This window comes from Heterodontus francisci, chromosome 8, assembly GCF_036365525.1.
Source record: "Heterodontus francisci isolate sHetFra1 chromosome 8, sHetFra1.hap1, whole genome shotgun sequence".
Taxonomy (NCBI): Eukaryota; Metazoa; Chordata; class Chondrichthyes; order Heterodontiformes; family Heterodontidae; genus Heterodontus; species Heterodontus francisci.
This window is the reverse complement of record NC_090378.1, coordinates 125,936,814-125,961,311: the sequence shown is the minus strand read 5'-3', so window position 1 is coordinate 125,961,311 and position 24,498 is coordinate 125,936,814. Positions and strand designations below refer to the sequence as shown.

Below are 24,498 nucleotides of genomic sequence, written 5' to 3'. Positions count from 1 at the left end.
TCTCTCACTTGGGTACAATTCCATGTGTGCTGTCTCTCACTGGGGTACAATTCTATGTGTGCTGACTCTTACTGGGGTACAATTCCATGTGCGCTGTCTCTCACTGGGGTACAATTCCATGTGTGCTGACTCTCACTGGGGTACAATTCCATGTGCGCTGTCTCTCACTGGGGTACAAATCCATGTGTGCTGACTCTTGCTGGGGTACAATTCCATGTGCGCTGTCTCTCACTGGGGTACAATTCCATGTGTGCTGTCTCTCACTGGGGTACAATTCCATGTGTGCTGTCTATCACTGGGGTACAATTCCATGTGCGCTGTCTCTCACTGGGGTACAATTCCATGTGTGCTGACTCTTACTGGGGTACAATTCCATGTGTGCTGTCTCTCACTGGGGTACAATTCTATGTGTGCTGACTCTCACTGGGGTACAATTCCATGTCTGCTGACTCTCACTGGGGTACTATTCCAAGTGTGCAGTCTTTCACTGGGGTACAACTCCATGTGTGCTGACTCTTACTGGGGTACAATTCCATGTCTGCTGACTCTCACTGGGGTACTATTCCAAGTGTGCAGTCTTTCACTGGGGTACAATTCCATGTGTGCTGACTCTTACTGGGGTACAATTCCATGTGTGCTGTCTCTCACTGGGGTACAATTCTATGTGTGCTGACTCTCACTGGGGTACAATTCCATGTCTGCTGACTCTCACTGGGGTACTATTCCAAGTGTGCAGTCTTTCACTGGGGTACAATTCCATGTGTGCTGACTCTAACTGGGGTACAATTCCATGTGTGCTGTCTCTCACTGGGGTACAATTCTATGTGTGCTGACTCTCACTGGGGTACAATTCCATGTCTGCTGCCTCTCACTGGGGTACTATTCCAAGTGTGCAGTCTTTCACTGGGGTACAATTCCATGTGTGCTTTCTCTCACTGGGGTACAATTCCATGTGTGCTGACTCTCACTGGGGTACAATTCCATGTGTGTTGACTCTTACCGTGGTACTATTCCATGTGTGCTGACTCTAACTGGGGTACAATTCCATGTGTGCTGAATCTTACTGGGGTACAATTCCATGTGTGCTTTCTCTCACTGGGGTACAATTCCAAGTGTGCTTTCTGTCACTGGGGTACAATTCCATGTGTGCTGACTCTAACTGGGGTACAATTCCATGTGTGCTGACTCTCACTGGGGTACAATTCCATGTGTGCTGTCTCTCACTCGGGTACAATTCCATGTGTGCTTTCTCTCAATGGGGTACAATTCCATGTGTGCTGACTCTGACTGGGGTACAATTCCATGTGTGCTGACTCTCACTGGGGTACAATTCCATGTGTGCTTTCTCTCACTGGGGTACAATTCCATGTGTGCTTTCTCTCACTGGGGTACAATTCCATGTGTGCTGACTCTTACTGGGGTACAATTCCATGTGTGCTGACTCTCACTGCGGTACAATTCCATGTGTGCTGACTCTCACTGGGGTACAATTCCATGTGTGCTGAATCTTACTGGGGTACAATTCCATGTGTGCTTTCTCTCACTGGGATACAATTCCATGTGTGCTGTCTCTCACTGGGGTACAATTGCATGTGTGCTGACTCTTACTGGGGTACAATTCCATGACAGCTGACTTACTGGGGTACAATTCCATGTGGGCTGAATCTTACTGGGGTACAATTCCATGTGTGCTGACTCTTACTGGGGTACTATTCCATGTGTGCTGACTCTAACTGGGGTACAATTCCATGTGTGCTGACTCTCACTGGGGTACAATTCCATGTGTGCTGACTCTTACTGGGGTACAATTCCATGACAGCTGAGTTACTGGGGTACAATTCCATGTGTGCTGACTCTAACTGGGGTACAATTCCATGTGTGCTGACTCTTACTGGGGTACTATTCCATGTGTGCTGACTCTAACTGGGGTACAATTCCATGTGTGCTGACTCTCACTGGGGTACAATTCCATGTGTGCTGACTCTTACTGGGGTACAATTCCATGTGTGCTTTCTCTCACTGGGATATAATTCCATGTGTGCTGTCTCTCACTGGGGTACAATTCCATGTGTGCTGACTCTTACTGGGGTACAATTCCATGACAGCTGACTTACTGGGATACAATTCCATGTGGGCTGAATCTTACTGGGGTATCATTCCATGTGTGCTGTCTCTCACTGGGGTACAATTCTATGTGTGCTGACACTTACTGGGGTACAATTCCATGTGCGCTGTCTCTCACTGGGGTACAATTCCATGTGTGCTGACTCTCACTGGGGTACAAATCCATGTGTGCTGACACTTGCTGGGGTACAATTCCATGTGCGCTGTCTCTCACTGGGGTACAATTCCATGTGTGCTGTCTCTCACTGGGGTACAATTCCATGTGCGCTGTCTCTCACTGGGGTACAAATCCATGTGTGCTGACTCTTGCTGGGGTACAATTCCATGTGCGCTGTCTCTCACTGGGGTACAATTCCATGTGCGCTATCTCTCACTGGGGTACAATTCTATGTGTGCTGACTCTCACAGGGGTACAATTCCATGTGTGCTATCTCTCACTGGGGTACAATTCTATGTGTGCTTTCTCTCACTGGGGTACAATTCCATGTCTGCTGACTCTCACTGGGGTACTATTCCAAGTGTGCAGTCTTTCACTGGGGTACAATTCCATGTGTGCTGAATCTTACTGGGGTACAATTCCATGTGTGCTTTCTCTCACTGGGGTACAATTCCATGTGTGCTGACTCTAACTGGGGTACAATTCCATGTGTGCTGACTCTCACTGGGGTACAATTCCATGTGTGCTGACTCTGACTGGGGTATAATTCCATGTGTGCTGACTCTCACTGGGGTACAATTCCATGTGTGCTGACTCTCACTGGGGTGCAATTCCATGTGTGCTGACTCTTACTGGGGTACTATTCCATGTGTGCTGACTCTCACTGGGGTACAATTCCATGTGTGCTGACTCTCACTGCGGCACAATTCCATGTGTGCTGTCTCTCACTGGGGTACAATTCCATGTGTGCTGACTCTCACTGCGGCACAATTCCATGTGTGCTGTCTCTCACAGGGGTACAATTCCATGTGTGCTGACTCTTACTGGGGTACAATTCCATGTGTGCTTTCTCTCACAGGGGTACAATTCCATGTGTGCTGACTCTGACTGGGGTATAATTCCATGTGTGCTGACTCTCACTGGGGTACAATTCCATGTGTGCTGACTCTCACTGGGGTGCAATTCCATGTGTGCTGACTCTTACTGGGGTACTATTCCATGTGTGCTGACTCTCACTGGGGTACAATTCCATGTGTGCTGACTCTCACTGCGGCACAATTCCATGTGTGCTGTCTCTCACTGGGGTACAATTCCATGTGTGCTGACTCTCACTGCGGCACAATTCCATGTGTGCTGACTCTCACTGGGGTACAATTCCATGTGTGCTGTCTCTCACAGGGGTACAATTCCATGTGTGCTGACTCTTACTGGGGTACAATTTCATGTGTGCTGACTCTTACTGGGGTACAATTCCATGTGTGCTGACTCTTACTGGGGTACAATTCCATGTGTGCTGTCTCTGACTGGGGAACAATTCCATGTGTGCTGTCTCTCACTCGGGTACAATTCCATGTGTGCTGACACTCACTGGGGTACAATTCCATGTGTGCTGTCTCTCACTGGGGTACAATTCCATGTGTGCTGTCTCTCACTCGGGTACAATTCCATGTGTGCTGTCTCTCACTGGGGAACAATTCCATGTGTGCTGACTCTCACTGGGGTACAATTCCATGTATGCTGACGCTTACTGGGGTACAATTCCATGTCTGCTGACTCCCACTGGGGTACAATTCCATGTGTGCTGACTCTTACCGTGGTACAATTCCATGTGTGCTGACTCTAACAGGGGTACAATTCCATGCGTGCTGACTCTTACTGGGGAACAAATCCATGTGTGCTGACTCTTACTGGGGTACATTTTCATGTGTGCTGACTCTCACTGGGGTACAATTCCATGTGTGCTGACTCTTACCGTGGTACAATTCCATGTGTGCTGACTCTCACTGGGGTACATTTTCATGTGTGCTGACTCTCACTGGGGTACAATTCCATGTGTGCTGACTCTTACCGTGGTACAATTCCATGTGTGCTGACTCTAACTGGGGAACAAATCCATGTGTGCTGACTCTTACTGGGGTACAATTCGATGTGTGCAGACTCTAACTGGGGTACAATTCCATGTGTGCTGAATCTTACTGGGGTACAATTCCATGTGTGCTTTCTCTCACTGGGGTACAATTCCATGTGTGCTGACTCTCACTGGGGTACAATTCCATGTGTGCTGACTCTCAATGGGGTAGAATTCCATGTGTACTGACTCTTACTGGGGTACAATTCCATGTGTGCTGACTCTAACTGGGGTACAATTCCATGTGTGCTGAATCTTACTGGGGTACAATTCCATGTGTGCTTTCTCTCACTGGGGTACAATTCCATGTGTGCTGACTCTGACTGGGGTACAATTCCATGTGTGCTGACTCTCACTGGGGTACAATTCCATGTGTGCTGACTCTTACTGGGGTACAATTCCATGTGTGCTGACTCTCACTGGGGTACAATGCCATGTGTGCTGACTCTCACTGCGGTAGAATTCCATGTGTGCTGAATCTTACTGGGGTACAATTCCATGTGTGCTTTCTCTCACTGGGATACAATTCCATGTGTGCTGTCTCTCACTGGGGTACAATGCCATGTGTGCTGACTCTCACTGGGGTACAATGCCATGTGTGCTGACTCTCACTGGGGTACAATTCCATGTGTGCTGACTCTCGCTGGGGTACAATTCCATGTGTGCTGACTCTTACTGGGGTACAATTCCATGTGTGCTGACTCTCACTGGGGTACAATTCCATGTGTGCTGACTCTCACTGCGGTACAATTCCATGTGTGCTGAATCTTACTGGGGTACAATTCCATGTGTGCTTTCTCTCACTGGGATACAATTCCATGTGTGCTGACTCTCACTGGGGTACAATTGCATGTGTGCTGACTCTTACTGGGGTACAATTCCATGACAGCTGACTTACTGGGGTACAATTCCATGTGTGCTGACTCTCACTGGGGTACAATTCCATGTGTGCTGTCTCTCACAGGGGTACAATTCCATGTGTGCTGTCTCTCACAGGGGTACAATTCCATGTATGCTGACTCTTACTGGGGTACAATTCCATGTGTGCTGACTCTGACTGGGGTACAATTCCATGTGTACTGACTCTCACTGGGGTACATTTTCATGTGTGATGACTCTCACTGGGGTACAATTCCATGTGTGCTGACTCTTACCGTGGTACAATTCCATGTGTGCTGACTCTAACTGGGGTACAATTCCATGTGTGCTGACTCTTACTGGGGAACAAATCCATGTGTGCTGACTCTTACTGGGGTACAATTCCATGTGTGCTGACTCTCACCGGGGTACAATTCCATGTGCGCTGAAACTTACTAGGGTAAAATTCCATGTGTGCTGACTCTCACCGGGGTACAATTCCATGTGTGCTGACTCTTACCGTGGTACTATTCCATGTGTGCTGACTCTAACTGGGGTACAATTCCATGTGTGCTGTCTCTCACTGGGGTACAATTCCATGTGTGCTGAATCTCACTGGGGTACAATTCCATGTGTGCTGACTCTCACTGGGGTAGAATTCCATGTGTGCTGACTCTTACCGTGGTACTATTCCATGTGTGCTGACTCTAACTGGGGTACAATTAAATGTGTGCTGTCTCTCACTGGGGTACAATTCCATGTGTGCTGACTCTAACTGGGGTACAATTCCATGTGTGCTGTCTCTCACTCGGGTACAATTCCATGTGTGCTTTCTCTCACTGGGGTACAATTCCATGTGTGCTGACTCTGACTGGGGTACAATTCCATGTGTGCTGACTCTGACTGGGGTACAATTCCATGTGTGCTGACTCTAACTGGGGTACAATTCCATGTGTGCTGACTCTCACTGGGGTACAATTCCATGTGTGCTGACTCTTACTGGGGTACAATTCCATGTGTGCTGACTCTAACTGGGGTACAATTCCATTTGTGCTGACTCTCACTGGGGTACAATTCCATGTGTGCTGACTCTTACTGGGGTACAATTCCATGTGTGCTTTCTCTCACTGGGATATAATTCCATGTGTGCTGACTCTCACTGGGGTACAAATCCATGTGTGCTGACACTTGCTGGGGTACAATTCCATGTGCGCTGTCTCTCACTGGGGTACAATTCCATGTGTGCTGTCTCTCACTGGGGTACAATTCCATGTGTGCTGCCTCTCACTGGGGTACAATTCTATGTGTGCTAACTCTCACTGGGGTACAATTCCATGTGTGCTGACTCTTACTGGGGTACAATTCCATGTGTGCTGACTCTCACCGGGGTACAATTCCATGTGCGCTGAAACTTACTGGGGTAAAATTCCATGTGTGCTGACTCTCACCGGGGTACAATTCCATGTGTGCTGACTCTTACCGTGGTACTATTCCATGTGTGCTGACTCTAACTGGGGTACAATTCCATGTGTGCTGAATCTCACTGGGGTACAATTCCATGTGTGCTGACTCTCACTGGGGTAGAATTCCATGTGTGCTGACTCTTACCGTGGTACTATTCCATGTGTGCTGACTCTAACTGGGGTACAATTCCATGTGTGCTGTCTCTCACTGGGGTACAATTCCATGTGTGCTGAATCTCACTGGGGTACAATTCCATGTGTGCTGACTCTCACTGGGGTAGAATTCCATGTGTGCTGACTCTTACCGTGGTACTATTCCATGTGTGCTGACTCTAACTGGGGTACAATTAAATGTGTGCTGTCTCTCACTGGGGTACAATTCCATGTGTGCTGTCTCTCACTCGGGTACAATTCCATGTGTGCTTTCTCTCACTGGGGTACAATTCCATGTGTGCTGACTCTGACTGGGGTACAATTCCATGTGTGCTGACTCTGACTGGGGTACAATTCCATGTGTGCTGACTCTAACTGGGGTACAATTCCATGTGTGCTGACTCTCACTGGGGTACAATTCCATGTGTGCTGACTCTTACTGGGGTACAATTCCATGTGTGCTGACTCTGACTGGGGTACAATTCCATGTGTGCTGACTCTGACTGGGGTACAATTCCATGTGTGCTGACTCTTACTGGGGTACAATTCCATGTGTGCTGACTCTCACTGGGGTACAATTCCATGTGTGCTGACTCTCACTGCGGTACAATTCCATGTGTGCTGAATCTTACTGGGGTACAATTCCATGTGTGCTTTCTCTCACTGGGATACAATTCCATGTGTGCTGACTCTCACTGGGGTACAATTGCATGTGTGCTGACTCTTACTGGGGTACAATTCCATGACAGCTGACTTACTGGGGTACAATTCCATGTGTGCTGACTCTCACTGGGGTACAATTCCATGTGTGCTGTCTCTCACAGGGGTACAATTCCATGTGTGCTGTCTCTCACAGGGGTACAATTCCATGTATGCTGACTCTTACTGGGGTACAATTCCATGTGTGCTGACTCTGACTGGGGTACAATTCCATGTGTACTGACTCTCACTGGGGTACATTTTCATGTGTGATGACTCTCACTGGGGTACAATTCCATGTGTGCTGACTCTTACCGTGGTACAATTCCATGTGTGCTGACTCTAACTGGGGTACAATTCCATGTGTGCTGACTCTTACTGGGGAACAAATCCATGTGTGCTGACTCTTACTGGGGTACAATTCCATGTGTGCTGACTCTCACCGGGGTACAATTCCATGTGCGCTGAAACTTACTAGGGTAAAATTCCATGTGTGCTGACTCTCACCGCGGTACAATTCCATGTGTGCTGACTCTTACCGTGGTACTATTCCATGTGTGCTGACTCTAACTGGGGTACAATTCCATGTGTGCTGTCTCTCACTGGGGTACAATTCCATGTGTGCTGAATCTCACTGGGGTACAATTCCATGTGTGCTGACTCTCACTGGGGTAGAATTCCATGTGTGCTGACTCTTACCGTGGTACTATTCCATGTGTGCTGACTCTAACTGGGGTACAATTAAATGTGTGCTGTCTCTCACTGGGGTACAATTCCATGTGTGCTGACTCTAACTGGGGTACAATTCCATGTGTGCTGTCTCTCACTCGGGTACAATTCCATGTGTGCTTTCTCTCACTGGGGTACAATTCCATGTGTGCTGACTCTGACTGGGGTACAATTCCATGTGTGCTGACTCTGACTGGGGTACAATTCCATGTGTGCTGACTCTAACTGGGGTACAATTCCATGTGTGCTGACTCTCACTGGGGTACAATTCCATGTGTGCTGACTCTTACTGGGGTACAATTCCATGTGTGCTGACTCTAACTGGGGTACAATTCCATTTGTGCTGACTCTCACTGGGGTACAATTCCATGTGTGCTGACTCTTACTGGGGTACAATTCCATGTGTGCTTTCTCTCACTGGGATATAATTCCATGTGTGCTGACTCTCACTGGGGTACAAATCCATGTGTGCTGACACTTGCTGGGGTACAATTCCATGTGCGCTGTCTCTCACTGGGGTACAATTCCATGTGTGCTGTCTCTCACTGGGGTACAATTCCATGTGTGCTGCCTCTCACTGGGGTACAATTCTATGTGTGCTAACTCTCACTGGGGTACAATTCCATGTGTGCTGACTCTTACTGGGGTACAATTCCATGTGTGCTGACTCTCACCGGGGTACAATTCCATGTGCGCTGAAACTTACTGGGGTAAAATTCCATGTGTGCTGACTCTCACCGGGGTACAATTCCATGTGTGCTGACTCTTACCGTGGTACTATTCCATGTGTGCTGACTCTAACTGGGGTACAATTCCATGTGTGCTGAATCTCACTGGGGTACAATTCCATGTGTGCTGACTCTCACTGGGGTAGAATTCCATGTGTGCTGACTCTTACCGTGGTACTATTCCATGTGTGCTGACTCTAACTGGGGTACAATTCCATGTGTGCTGTCTCTCACTGGGGTACAATTCCATGTGTGCTGAATCTCACTGGGGTACAATTCCATGTGTGCTGACTCTCACTGGGGTAGAATTCCATGTGTGCTGACTCTTACCGTGGTACTATTCCATGTGTGCTGACTCTAACTGGGGTACAATTAAATGTGTGCTGTCTCTCACTGGGGTACAATTCCATGTGTGCTGTCTCTCACTCGGGTACAATTCCATGTGTGCTTTCTCTCACTGGGGTACAATTCCATGTGTGCTGACTCTGACTGGGGTACAATTCCATGTGTGCTGACTCTGACTGGGGTACAATTCCATGTGTGCTGACTCTAACTGGGGTACAATTCCATGTGTGCTGACTCTCACTGGGGTACAATTCCATGTGTGCTGACTCTTACTGGGGTACAATTCCATGTGTGCTGACTCTGACTGGGGTACAATTCCATGTGTGCTGACTCTGACTGGGGTACAATTCCATGTGTGCTGACTCTGACTGGGGTACAATTCCATGTGTGCTGACTCTAACTGGGGTACAATTCCATGTGTGCTGACTCTCACTGGGGTACAATTCCATGTGTGCTGACTCTAACTGGGGTACAATTCCATGTGTGCTGACTCTCACTGGGGTACAATTCCATGTGTGCTGACTCTTACTGGGGTACAATTCCATGTGTGCTTTCTCTCACTGGGATATAATTCCATGTGTGCTGTCTCTCAATGGGGTACAATTCCATGTGTGCTGACTCTCACTGGGGTACAATTGCATGTGTGCTGACTCTTACTGGGGTACAATTCCATGACAGCTGACTTACTGGGGTAGAATTCCATGTGGGCTGAATCTTACTGGGGTACCATTCCATGTGTGCTGTCTCTCACTGGGGTACAATTCCATGTGTGCTGTCTCTCACTGGGGTACAATTCTATGTGTGCTGACTCTTACTGGGGTACAATTCCATGTGCGCTGTCTCTCACTGGGGTACAATTCCATGTGTGCTGACTCTCACTGGGGTACAATTCCATGTGCGCTGTCTCTCACTGGGGTACAAATCCATGTGTGCTGACTCTTGCTGGGGTACAATTCCATGTGCGCTTTCTCTCACTGGGGTACAATTCCATGTGTGCTGTCTCTCACTGGGGTACAATTCCATGTGTGCTGTCTCTCACTGGGGTACAATTCCATGTGCACTGTCTCTCACTGGGGTACAATTCCAAGTGTGCTGTCTCTCACTGGGGTACAATTCCATGTGCGCTGTCTCTCACTGGGGTACAATTCCAAGTGTGCTGTCTCTCACTGGGGTACAATTCCATGTGTGCTGTCTCTCACTGGGGTACAATTCCATGTGCGCTGTCTCTCACTGGGGTACAATTCCAAGTGTGCTGTCTCTCACTGGGGTACAATTCCATGTGCGCTGTCTCTCACTGGGGTACAATTCCAAGTGTGCTGTCTCTCACTGGGGTACAATTCCATGTGTGCTGTCTCTCACTGGGGTACAATTCCATGTGTGCTGTCTCTCACTGGGGTACAATTCTATGTGTGCTGACTCTCACTGGGGTACAATTCCATGTCTGCTGACTCTCACTGGGGTACTATTCCAAGTGTGCAGTCTTTCACTGGGGTACAATTCCATGTGTGCTGACTCTTACTGGGGTACAATTCCATGTGTGCTTTCTCTCACTGGGGTACAATTCCATGTGTGCTGACTCTCACTGGGGTACAATTCCATGTGTGTTGACTCTTACCGTGGTACTATTCCATGTGTGCTGACTCTAACTGGGGTACAATTCCATGTGTGCTGAATCTTACTGGGGTACAATTCCATGTGTGCTTTCTCTCACTGGGGTACAATTCCATGTGTGCTTTCTCTCACTGGGGTACAATTCCATGTGTGCTGACTCTAACTGGGGTACAATTCCATGTGTGCTGACTCTCACTGGGGTACAATTCCATGTGTGCTGTCTCTCACTCGGGTACAATTCCATGTGTGCTTTCTCTCACAGGGGTACAATTCCATGTGTGCTGACTCTGACTGGGGTACAATTCCATGTGTGCTGACTCTCACTGGGGTACAATTCCATGTGTGCTTTCTCTCACTGGGGTACAATTCCATGTGTGCTTTCTCTCACTGGGGTACAATTCCATGTGTGCTGACTCTTACTGGGGTACAATTCCATGTGTGCTGACTCTCACTGCGGTACGATTCCATGTGTGCTGAATCTTACTGGGGTACAATTCCATGTGTGCTTTCTCTCACTGGGATACAATTCCATGTGTGCTGTCTCTCACTGGGGTACAATTCCATGTCTGCTGACTCTTACTGGGGTACAATTGCATGTGTGCTGACTCTTACTGGGGTACAATTCCATGACAGCTGACTTACTGGGGTACAATTCCATGTGTGCTGAATCTTACTGGGGTACAATTCCATGTGTGCTGTCTCTGACTGGGGAATAATTCCATGTGTGCTGTCTCTCACTCGGGTACAATTCCATGTGTGCTGTCTCTCACTCGGGTACAATTCCAGGTGTGCTGACACTCACTGGGGTACAATTCCATGTGTGCTGTCTCTCACTCGGGTACAATTCCATGTGTGTTGTCTCTCACTGGGGAACAATTCCATGTGCGCTGACTCTGACTGGGGTACAATTCCATGTGTGCTGACTCTCACTGGGGTACAATTCCATGTCTGCTGACTCTCACTGGGGTACAATTCCATGTGTGCTGACTCTCACTGGGGTACAATTCCATGTCTGCTGACTCTCACTGGGGTACAATTCCATGTGTGCTGACTCTGACTGGGGTACAATTCCATGTGTGCTGACTCTCACTGGGGTACAATTCCATGTCTGCTGACTCTCACTGGGGTACAATTCCATGTGTGCTGACTCTGACTGGGGTACAATTCCATGTGTGCTGACTCTCACTGGGGTACAATTCCATGTGTGCTGACTCTCACTGGGGTACAATTCCAAGTGTGCTGTCTTTCACTGGGGTACAATTCCATGTGTGCTGACACTTACTGGGGTACAATTCCATGTGCGCTGTCTCTCACTGGGGTACAATTCCATGTGTGCTGACTCTCACTGGGGTACAATTCCATGTGCGCTGTCTCGCACTGGGGTACAATTCCATGTGTGCTGACTCTTACTGGGGTACAATTCCATGTGTGCTGTCTCTCACTGGGGTACAATTCCATGTGTGCTGACTCTCACTGGGGTACAATTCCATGTGTGCTGACTCTGAGTGGGGTAGAATTCCATATGTGCTGACTCTCATTGGGGTACAATTCCATGTGTGCTGACACTTACTGGGGGAAAATTCCATGTGTGCTGACTCTTACTGGGGTACAATTCCATGTGTGCTGACTCTTACTGGGGTACAATTCCATGTGTGCTGACTCTCACTGGGGTACAATTCCAAGCGTGCTGTCTTTCACTGGGGTACAATTGCATGTGTGCTGACTCTGAGTGGGGTAGAATTCCATGTGTGCTGACTCTCATTGGGGTACAATTCCATGTGTGCTGACACTTACTGGGGTACAATTCCATGTGTGCTGACTCTGACTGGGGTAGAATTCCATGTGTGCTGACTCTCATTGGGGTACAGTTCCATGTGTGCTGACACTTACTGGGGTACAATTCCATGTTTGCTGACTCTGACTGGGGTAGAATTCCATGTGTGCTGACTCTCACTGTGGTACAATTCCATGTGTGCTGACTCTCACTGGGGTACAATTCCATGTGTGCTGACTCTTACTGGGGTACAATTCCATGTGTGCTCTCTCTCACTGGGGTACAATTGCATGTGTGCTGACTCTGACTGGGGTAGAATTCCATGTGTGCTGACTCTCATTGGGGTACAATTCCATGTGTGCTGACACTTACTGGGGTACAATTCCATGTGTGCTGACTCTCACTGGGGTACAATTCCATGTGTGCTGACTCTCACTGGGGTACAATTCCATGTGTGCTGACTCTCACTGGGGTAGAATTCCATGTGTGCTGACTCTTACTGGGGTACAATTCCATGTGTGCTGACTCTCACTGGGTACAATTCCATGTGTGCTGACTCTTACTGGGGTAAAGGTTTCAGAGCGCTGTCTCTCACTGGGGTACAATTCCATGTGTGCTGACTCTCACTGGGGTACAATTCCATGTGTGCTGACTCTCACTGGGGTACAATTACATGTGTGCTGACTCTCACTGGGGTACAATTCCATGTGTGCTGACTCTTACTGGGGTACAGGTTTCAGAGCGCTGTCTCTCACTGGGGTACAATTCCATGTGTGCGGACTCTTACTGGGGTACAATACCATGTGTGCTGACTCTTACTGGGGTACAATTCCATGTGTGCTGACTCTTACTGGGGGAAAATTCCATGTGTGCTGACTTACTGGGGTACAATTCCATGAGTGCTGACTCTCACTGGGGTACAATTCCATGTGTGCTGACTCTCACTGGGGTACAATTCCATGTGTGCTGACTCTTACTGGGGGAAAATTCCATGTGTGCTGACTCTTACTGGGGTACAATTCCATGTGTGCTGACTCTTACTGGGGTACAATTCCATGTGTGCTGTCTCTCACTGGGGAACAATTCCATGTGTGCTGACTCTCATTGGGGTACAATTCCATGTGTGCTGACACTTACTGGGGTACAATTGCATGTGTGCTGACTCTCACTGGGGTACAATTGCATGTGTGCTGACTCTTACTGGGGTACAATTCCATGACAGCTGACTTACTGGGGTACAATTCCATGTGTGCTGAATCTTACTGGGGTACCATTCCATGTGTGCTGACTCTTACTGGGGTACAATTCCATGTGCGCTGTCTCTCACTGGGGTACAATTCAATGTGTGCTGACTCTTACTGGGGTACAATTCCATGTGCGCTGTCTCTCACTGGGGTACAATTCCATGTGTGCTGACTCTCACTGGGGTACAATTCCATGTGCGCTGTCTCGCACTGGGGTACAATTCCATGTGTGCTGACTCTTACTGGGGTACAATTCCATGTGTGCTGTCTCTCACTGGGGTACAATTCCATGTGTGCTGACTCTCACTGGGGTACAATTCCATGTGTGCTGTCTCTCCCTGGGGTACAATTCCATGTGTGCTGACTCTCACTGGGGTACAATTCCAAGTGTGCTGTCTTTCACTGGGGTACAATTCCATGTGTGCTGACTCTGAGTGGGGTAGAATTCCATGTGTGCTGACTCTCATTGGGGTACAATTCCATGTGTGCTGACTCTTACTGGGGGAAAATTCCATGTGTGCTGACTCTTACTGGGGTACAATTCCATGTGTGCTGACTCTTACCGGGGTACAATTCCATGTGTGCTGACTCTCACTGGGGTACAATTCCAAGCGTGCTGTCTTTCACTGGGGTACAATTGCATGTGTGCTGACTCTGAGTGGGGTAGAATTCCATGTGTGCTGACTCTCATTGGGGTACAATTCCATGTGTGCTGACACTTACTGGGGTACAATTCCATGTGTGCTGACTCTGACTGGGGTAGAAATCCATGTGTGCTGACTCTCATTGGGGTACAGTTCCATGTGTGCTGACACTTACTGGGGTACAATTCCATGTGTGCTGACTCTGACTGGGGTAGAATTCCATGTGTGCTGACTCTCATTGGGGTACAGTTCCATGTGTGCTGACACTTACTGGGGTACAATTCCATGTTTGCTGACTCTGACTGGGGTAGAATTCCATGTGTGCTGACTCTCACTGTGGTACAATTCCATGTGTGCTGACTCTCACTGGGGTACAATTCCATGTGTGCTGACTCTTACTGGGGTACAATTCCATGTGTGCTCTCTCTCACTGGGGTACAATTGCATGTGTGCTGACTCTGACTGGGGTAGAATTCCATGTGTGCTGACTCTCATTGGGGTACAATTCCATGTGTGCTGACACTTACTGGGGTACAATTCCATGTGTGCTGACTCTCACTGGGGTACAATTCCATGTGTGCTGACTCTCACTGGGGTACAATTCCATGTGTGCTGACTCTCACTGGGGTAGAATTCCATGTGTGCTGACTCTTACTGGGGTACAATTCCATGTGTGCTGACTCTCACTGGGTACAATTCCATGTGTGCTGACTCTTACTGGGGTAAAGGTTTCAGAGCGCTGTCTCTCACTGGGGTACAATTCCATGTGTGCTGACTCTCACTGGGGTACAATTCCATGTGTGCTGACTCTCACTGGGGTACAATTACATGTGTGCTGACTCTCACTGGGGTACAATTCCATGTGTGCTGACTCTTACTGGGGTACAGGTTTCAGAGCGCTGTCTCTCACTGGGGTACAATTCCATGTGTGCGGACTCTTACTGGGGTACAATACCATGTGTGCTGACTCTTACTGGGGTACAATTCCATGTGTGCTGACTCTTACTGGGGGAAAATTCCATGTGTGCTGACTTACTGGGGTACAATTCCATGAGTGCTGACTCTCACTGGGGTACAATTCCATGTGTGCTGACTCTCACTGGGGTACAATTCCATGTGTGCTGACTCTTACTGGGGGAAAATTCCATGTGTGCTGACTCTTACTGGGGTACAATTCCATGTGTGCTGACTCTTACTGGGGTACAATTCCATGTGTGCTGTCTCTCACTGGGGAACAATTCCATGTGTGCTGACTCTCATTGGGGTACAATTCCATGTGTGCTGACACTTACTGGGGTACAATTGCATGTGTGCTGACTCTCACTGGGGTACAATTGCATGTGTGCTGACTCTTACTGGGGTACAATTCCATGACAGCTGACTTACTGGGGTACAATTCCATGTGTGCTGAATCTTACTGGGGTACCATTCCATGTGTGCTGACTCTTACTGGGGTACAATTCCATGTGCGCTGTCTCTCACTGGGGTACAATTCAATGTGTGCTGACTCTTACTGGGGTACAATTCCATGTGCGCTGTCTCTCACTGGGGTACAATTCCATGTGTGCTGACTCTCACTGGGGTACAATTCCATGTGCGCTGTCTCGCACTGGGGTACAATTCCATGTGTGCTGACTCTTACTGGGGTACAATTCCATGTGTGCTGTCTCTCACTGGGGTACAATTCCATGTGTGCTGACTCTCACTGGGGTACAATTCCATGTGTGCTGTCTCTCCCTGGGGTACAATTCCATGTGTGCTGACTCTCACTGGGGTACAATTCCAAGTGTGCTGTCTTTCACTGGGGTACAATTCCATGTGTGCTGACTCTGAGTGGGGTAGAATTCCATGTGTGCTGACTCTCATTGGGGTACAATTCCATGTGTGCTGACTCTTACTGGGGGAAAATTCCATGTGTGCTGACTCTTACTGGGGTACAATTCCATGTGTGCTGACTCTTACTGGGGTACAATTCCATGTGTGCTGACTCTCACTGGGGTACAATTCCAAGCGTGCTGTCTTTCACTGGGGTACAATTGCATGTGTGCTGACTCTGAGTGGGGTAGAATTCCATGTGTGCTGACTCTCATTGGGGTACAATTCCATGTGTGCTGACACTTACTGGGGTACAATTCCATGTGTGCTGACTCTGACTGGGGTAGAAATCCATGTGTGCTGACTCTCATTGGGGTACAGTTCCATGTGTGCTGACACTTACTGGGGTACAATTCCATGTGTGCTGACTCTGACTGGGGTAGAATTCCATGCGTGCTGACTCTCACTGGGGTGCAATTCCATGTGTGCTGACTCTCACTGGGGTACAATTCCATGTGTGCTGACTCTTACTGGGGTACAATTCCATGTGTGCTCTCTCTCACTGGGGTACAATTGCATGTGTGCTGACTCTGACTGGGGTTGAATTCCATGTGTGCTGACTCTCATTGGGGTACAATTCCATGTGTGCTGACACTTACTGGGGTACAATTCCATGTGTGCTGACTCTCACTGGGGTACAATTCCATGTGTGCTGACTCTCATTGGGGTAGAATTCCATGTGTGCTGACTCTCACTGGGGTACAATTCCATGTGTGCTGACTCTCACTGGGGTAGAATTCCATGTGTGCTGACTCTTACTGAGGTACAATTCCATGTGTGCTGACTCTCACTGGGGTACAATTCCATGTGTGCTGACTCTTACTGGGGTAAAGGTTTCAGAGCGCTGTCTCTCACTGGGGTACAATTCCATGTGTGCTGACTCTCACTGGGGTACAATTCCATGTGTGCTGACTCTCACTGGGGTACAATTACATGTGTGCTGACTCTCACTGGGGTACAATTCCATGTGTGCTGACTCTTACTGGGGTACAGGTTTCAGAGCGCTGTCTCTCACTGGGGTACAATTCCATGCGTGCTGACTCTTATTGGGGTACAATTACATGTGTGCTGACTCTTACTGGGGTACAATTCCATGTGTGCTGACTCTTACTGGGGTACAATTCCATGTGTGCTGACTCTCATTGGGGTAGAATTCCATGTGTGCTGACTCTCACTGGGGTACAATTCCATGTGTGCTGACTCTCACTGGGGTAGAATTCCATGTGTGCTGACTCTTACTGAGGTACAATTCCATGTGTGCTGACTCTCACTGGGGTACAATTCCATGTGTGCTGACTCTCACTGGGGTAGAATTCCATGTGTGCTGACTCTTACTGAGGTACAATTCCATGTGTGCTGACTCTCACTGGGGTACAATTCCATGTGTGCTGACTCTTACTGGGGTAAAGGTTTCAGAGCGCTGTCTCTCACTGGGGTACAATTCCATGTGTGCTGACTCTCACTGGGGTACAATTCCATGTGTGCTGACTCTCACTGGGGTACAATTCCATGTGTGCTGACTCTTACTGGGGTACAGGTTTCAGAGCGCTGTCTCTCACTGGGGTACAATTCCATGCGTGCTGACTCTTATTGGGGTACAATTACATGTGTGCTGACTCTTACTGGGGTACAATTCCATGTGTGCTGACTCTTACTGGGGTACAATTACATGTGTGCTGATACTTACTGGGGTGCAATTCCATGTGTGCTGACTCTTATTGGGGTACAATTCCATGTGTGCTGACTCTCACTGGGGTACAATTCCATGTGTGCTGACTCTGACTGGGGTACCATTCCATGTGTGCTGACTCTGACTGGGGTACAATTCCATGTGTGCTGACTCTCACTGGGGTACAATTCCATGTGTGCTGACTCTGACTGGGGTACAATTCCATGTGTGCTGACTCTTATTGGGGTACAATTCCATGTGTGCTGACTCTCACTGGGGTACAATTCCATGTGTGCTGACTCTTATTGGGGTACAATTACATGTGTGCTGACTCTTACTGGTGTACAATTCCATAGATTCTCGCAGTTTTAGTGCTTCAACAAAGCCTCTACTCTTCAAGAGAGAGGCTAGACAGCGAGTGGTGGATGCTGGAGTGTATCTTATTCTCACACAATGTCCACACATTCCCGTGGCTGCCACATTTCAGCGAGCAGAATTGCAGCCTAGTCTCTTTTTTTCCCTCTCAAGGCTGGTAAAATCTAGCACCTTAACTGTCCCAATTGAAGACAGATTTGGAACCAAGACTAGAAAAGGTAACATTATTTCTTTTAGTATGTAAACAAACTTGTAGCTGCTCAAATGGAGTCAATGCTCCAGATCAATGAAGCTCAGGCACATCCCATAGTAGAAGCCGAATGAGCTGCTGAATTCCCAATCATTACTCATTCAATCGATCTGAAGAGTGTGTGCATGCGCATATAAGACAATGTGTGTGTGTTTGTATGAGAGTGTGTGTGTATGAGCGTGAGAGCGTGTGTGTCTGAGAGAGAGGGGGGCGTTACGTGTGTGTGTGTGTGTGTGTGTGTGTGTGTGTGTGTGTGTGTGTGTGTGTGTGTGTGTGTGTGTGTGTGTGTGTGTGTGTGTGTGTGTGAGAGAGAGAGCGAGCGTTCTTACCTCAGACAGCAGCAGATCGATGATGTGGAAGACCATGCAAAGTGGGAACTTGGCGGTGAAGAGTGTGAGAAACCACTGTGAAGCGTACATGTGCGCCTCCAAGTTCAGTTCCAAGAAGTGATTGTAGAGTTCGGGTAGCTGTTCCTGAAAACAGTAAATCAACAGTTAGGGGCTTTACACCAATACTTGCCTCTCAAAGTAACAAGCAACCACTATACAGGCCTCCGGCATCAGAGAACAGCTCACACTGACTGCTTTTAACGCAAACAAAGCAGGACTTCCAATTATCCGAAGAAACAAGGCAAGAAGCAAAGAACAAGTTTTTCACAATGGAGAGAGGGGGGAATCATTAAATGCCCTCTTGTACACCATCACTGGCAATTTGCCTAGTTACCCCTTCAGCCCAAGTGGTGCAATGGAGTATATTGTGAAAAGAAAAGTATCAGCCAATCACCAGAAAGAGAACCTAGGGCTGTTCTCCTTTCAGAGAAGGTTGAGAGGAGATTTGATAGAGGTGTTTCAAATCATGAGGGGTCTAGACAGAGTAGCTAGAGACAAACAGTTCCCATTAGTAGAAGGTCAAGAACTAGAAGATTTAAAGTGATTGGCAAAAGATCCAAAGAGGACATGAGAAAAAACCTTTTTATGCAGCGAGTGGTTATGATCTGGAATGCACTGTCTCAATGTGTGGTGGAAGCAGATTCAATCACGGCTTTCAAAAGGGAATTGGATAATTATCTGAACAGAAAAAAAGCTGTAGGGCTTCAGAGAAAAGCAGGGAGGGAGGATGCGTGGAGAGTGGGACTAGCCGGCAAGGACACAACAGGCTGAATGGCCTCTTTCTGTGCTGTAACCAGTCTATGATTCTATGAGCACAGAAGTAGGAAATGCCGAGGAGGAAATCGGAAGATCAGGATTCCAATGAGTATCGTTCACTGCTGGACTTCACTACATAAGCATTAACCTGTTTATTGTAAATGGGTGAAAGTAGCACAGACGAAGGGAATGTAAATGTAGTACTACCCCATTAAACGTTCAAACAGGTAGCTTCATCAATTGAAAGTTTTACGCCCACAAGTCTGGGACGAAGAGATTTTATTCCATCTGCAGGAACCACATTGGCCCTTGCATTTGTACAATGTTATCTTACATAAATTAATTATTAATTCTTTTTTAGAAGCGCGAGTACACAAGTTCATTCAAAACTGTGTTTTGCTAACTGTCTCTTTTTGCACCCTTTTTTTAAACAGTGACACAGAAATATACAGAATCTGTAACTATGATCATGTGACAGGTGAAGTGTGACAGGCATGTGCCAAAGCTTTCATGAACATATTTTACATTTCTTTACCACAAATAATTACAGTAAATCCCACATCTGTCTTACAACTTTGTGTCTTCCTCTACTGAAAGAAACCCATTATGGGTACTGCAAATCACCTTCCAATGCTCTCCTTATTTGCTTCAATAGGTCCATATTGATTCATGTAAATTCAGGTTCAGACAGAACTTCAATTTCATATCAGCAGTTGCAGTCAGACTTGATATAGAAATTAATAATTCATACTCCCACCCCTGCACCCTGGTTCAGGGATAGGCACCCACATGTTGCAGCACGGACATTTGACGAAATTATCGAATCAGCCACGGACATGGGGGTACTTAATCTGTTTGTAAAATATAAAGCCAATCTAATGCCAACAAAACATAGTTCGATTTAAAACACATTTCTCCCTATAAATAAAGTAGCTGAGCATACTGTTAGAATGTTTATATTTTTGTAATAAAAACTTAGAATTCTGTGTGTTTTAAAAAACTGAAAAAGGATTTTTTCAGTGGACCTGCAAATAGCTGAAAATTTTCCAATGTTTTGAAAGGAAGCTCAAAACAGAACATAATAGGTGGTTTGAAAGGAAGCTGAACTTGTAAATAAGGACAGGAAAACAAGCAATTTCAAGAAAACAAGCAAGGGGTTTGAACTCCTCAGAGCAACTCTGAATGACAAGGGAGACTCTATGTCTGGACATGTGATCTGCTCAGGAAGGTTTTGCTTTCACTTTGGTCCCTTTAAAAAAACAGTGAGTTGGACAAAGAGCAGACATTTGAAATGTGGCTTCGACCTGCCTGGAGATCAGAGAGGAAGAACCAGAAAAAGTGGCATCTCTCTCTGTAGAGGAAGCCCGCATCACTTGAGAAGAAACCCTTGTATGTCAAAGTAGCAGATTCCTATTGCCTCCTGTCTCTCAAGAATTCCTGCATCAAGTGTGGTTCCTGTTGCCTCCTGTGTTTTAAGAAATCCTGAAATCTGAAGAAAGCTTCTACTGCAATACTGCTGCTGTAAGATCTAAGCAGACCTGTTGCTACACACCTGCTGAAAGACCTATGTGAAGTCTGCTGCAGTCAAATTAACTTGAACATCTATCCATCAAAGATTGTTCATCAACCTCGCCTGGAGAGACTTCGAGTGGCATCTGACTATTTGACTCTGGGACACCTCACCAAAGCAAAGAATTTCCTACCAGAACATGACAAACTGATTTATTTTATTATTTTTTCTATTCCTAAAAAACAGCTCTAAACTAAAAAATCCTCCCCCCTGCCCGGTTAACTTTTTTTTTAATGTATTGTTACAAACAGGTAGTTAATTTGTTTTTCTCTGAACAAATTACCCTGTTTTCCAACCACCTGTCAGTAAATAGATTAGTGATTGAATTTCTTTCCCTCCCTTAAACCCTGCTAATAAATGACAACAACAACATGGTTATTAGAGTTAAATCAAAGGTTTATTCAATATACTCTTAAACTCAGGAAGGGTTTAACTTCGCCAAGCATACTTACAAACATTCAGGGAAAGGTTAAAGGCGTAAAACAGGCAAGGACATTTGCTAAATAGAACTGCAAATTAACATGGATTTCAGTTAAAACTCATGTCCGTTTAAATTATCAAAAAGAGTCCAAAAATTGGAGATCACCGATAAGAAATGCCAAAAAGGGGAGGAGCTGTTAGAAATAAATTTTCTCTTAAAAATTTCTTCTTCTTTGCATTCTCAGATATAAATGGAGGTAGCTTAATTTTGCTGGTGACCTTTCTTTCTTAGATGGCGAGGAAGCTAGCAGAAGGCAGATTTTCTTCTATTTTCTGTTGCAGATTGTGTCTTTAATTTTCTTTCCCGTTTGCAGTCTGTGTCCTATTAATTTTATGGCTTTTTGCAGATGGTGTCTTAGAGAGAGAGATGTGCATCTTCAGATGGGATAATCTGAACCAAAAGTAGCTGTGGATTGAAAACAGGCTGTAACCTCAAACTGTTACAGCTTCAATTCCAGGCAGGTTGGATAGGAGGTTCATGGATCCTAAAACTGGACCCTTTTCAAGTTTCTGTCCCATGAACTCTCTCCTTGATTTTAACAAGTGGAATCCAGCTCAAACTTAACATGCTGTACAAAATGGTGGTTGACATTAATACTCAAATGCACAAAACATAATTTATAAAGGGGTTCTCATCTATTCGTGACAATATGTGTGTGTGCATGAGGGCTTGGGAAATAAGGAGCTTTTCATATATATATATACACTGATCTCAGTATTGGTTAAGACTTAGTTCATTAATAAATAGTTGATTTTGTTGTTGATTAAAGAAATTCAGTTGATGTGCTTTATTCTGGGGGTGAATAGAGCATGGAATTGGCTGGTTTTCGGTAGCTAGGAAAATTTATTGACATGCTGTGACCCGTGGAGAAGAGGGACTGAATAAACAAAGCACCCCTCCCACCTCGGTCGAAACAATGTACACATCAATGTAGAGCAGCACAATTGTATTAGCTAGCTAGCAAGCAAAATAGTATGCAATGCCAATGCGAATTACATTTGTTGACACGGGGTGGTAGATGGGCTTTATCGGATGACCTCTGTGGATTCACACTGTGTCAGGAGTGCAAATTCATCCAATAAGCCACGAAACTCAAGGAGAGGATTGTTATTGTGGTTACTGAGGTGAGGTAGTAGAAAAATCAGCAATAGGAAGATGGACCGTTTCTCACACTGCTGTTGTCACAAGACAATTTAACCTGTGATGGTCAATGTTTGTGCAACTTCTGCACCTTTTTTTTATTCGTTCATGGGATATGGGTGTCTCTGACAAGGCCAGCATTTATTGCCCAGCCCTAATTGCCCTTGAGAAGGTGGTGGTGAGCTGCCTTCTTGAACCGCTGCAGTCCATGTGGGGTAGGTACACCCACAATGCTGTTAGGAAGTTAGTTCCAGGATTTTGACCCAGCGACAGTGAAGCAATGGTGCTATAGTTCCAAGTCAGGATGGTGTGTGGCTTGGAGGGGAATTAGCAGGTGGTGGTGTTCCCATACATCTGCTGCTCTTGTCCTTCCAGGTGGTAGAGGTCGTAGGTTTGGAAGGTGCTGTCTAAGGAGCCTTGGTGCATTGCTGCAGTGCATCTGATAGCTGGTGCACACTGCTGCCACTGTGCGTCGGTGGTAAAGGGAGTGAATGTTTGTGAATGGGGTGTCAATCAAACAGGCTGATTTGTGCTGGATGTTGTTGAGCTTCTTGAGTGCTGTTGGAGCTGCACCCATCGAGGCAAGTGGACAGTATTCCATCACACTTGTGACTTGTGCCTTGTTGATGGTGGACAGGCTCTGTGGAGTCAGGTGATGAGTAACTCGCCACAGGATTCCTAGCCTCTGATCTGCTCTTGTAGCCACGGTATTGATATGGCTACTCCAGATCAGTTTCTGGTCAATGGTAATCCCCACGATGTAGGTAGTGGGGGATTAGTGATCGTAATGCCATTGAATGTCAAGGGGAGATGGTCAGATTCTCTCTTGTTGGAGATGGTCATTGCCTGGCACTTGTGTGATACGAATGTTACTTGCCACTGATCAGCCCAAGCCTGGATATTGTCCATGTTTTGCTGCATTTCTACACGGACTGTTTCAGTATCCGAGGAATCGCGAATGGTGCTGAACATTGTACAGTCATCAGCGAACATCCCCATTTCTGACCTTATGATTGAAGGAAGGTCATTGATGCAGAAGCTGAAGATGGTTGGGTTTAGGACACTACCCTGAGGAACTCCTGCAGTGATGTCCTGGAGCAGAGATGATTGACCTCCAACAACCACAACCATCGTCCTTTACACTAGGTACGACTCCAACCAGCGGAAAGTTTTCCCCTTGATTCCCATTGAGTTCAGTTTTGCTAGGGATACTCGGTCAAATGCTGCCTTGATGTCAAGCAAAGTCACTCTCATCTCACCTCTTGAGTTCAGCTCTTTTGTTTATGTTCGAACCAAGGCAGTAAATGAGGTCAGAAGCTGAGTGGCCCTGGCAGAACCCAAACTGAGTGTCACTGAGCAGGTTATTTCTGAGCAAGTGACGCTTGATAGCACAGTCGATGACACCTTCCATCACTTTACTGATGATTGAGAGTAGACTGATGGGGTGGTAATTGGCCGGGTTGGATTTGTCCTGCTTTTTGTGTACAGGACATACCTGTGCAATTCTCCACATTGCCAGGTAGATGCCAGTGTTGTAGCTGTACAGGAACAGCTT

The 24,498-nt window shown here is 46.9% G+C and overlaps 1 protein-coding gene across 1 annotated transcript in view; it reads right to left on the bottom strand.

The window, feature by feature from the left end:
- LOC137373267 (rab GTPase-activating protein 1-like) overlaps positions 1-24,498 on the bottom strand; it is a 600,347-nt gene that overhangs the window by 85,196 nt on the left and 490,653 nt on the right. Inside the window, exon 17 of the mRNA XM_068038116.1 lies at positions 18,937-19,080. Coding sequence (XP_067894217.1) covers positions 18,937-19,080 — 144 coding nt within the window. The remainder of the gene's footprint in view (positions 1-18,936; positions 19,081-24,498) is intronic.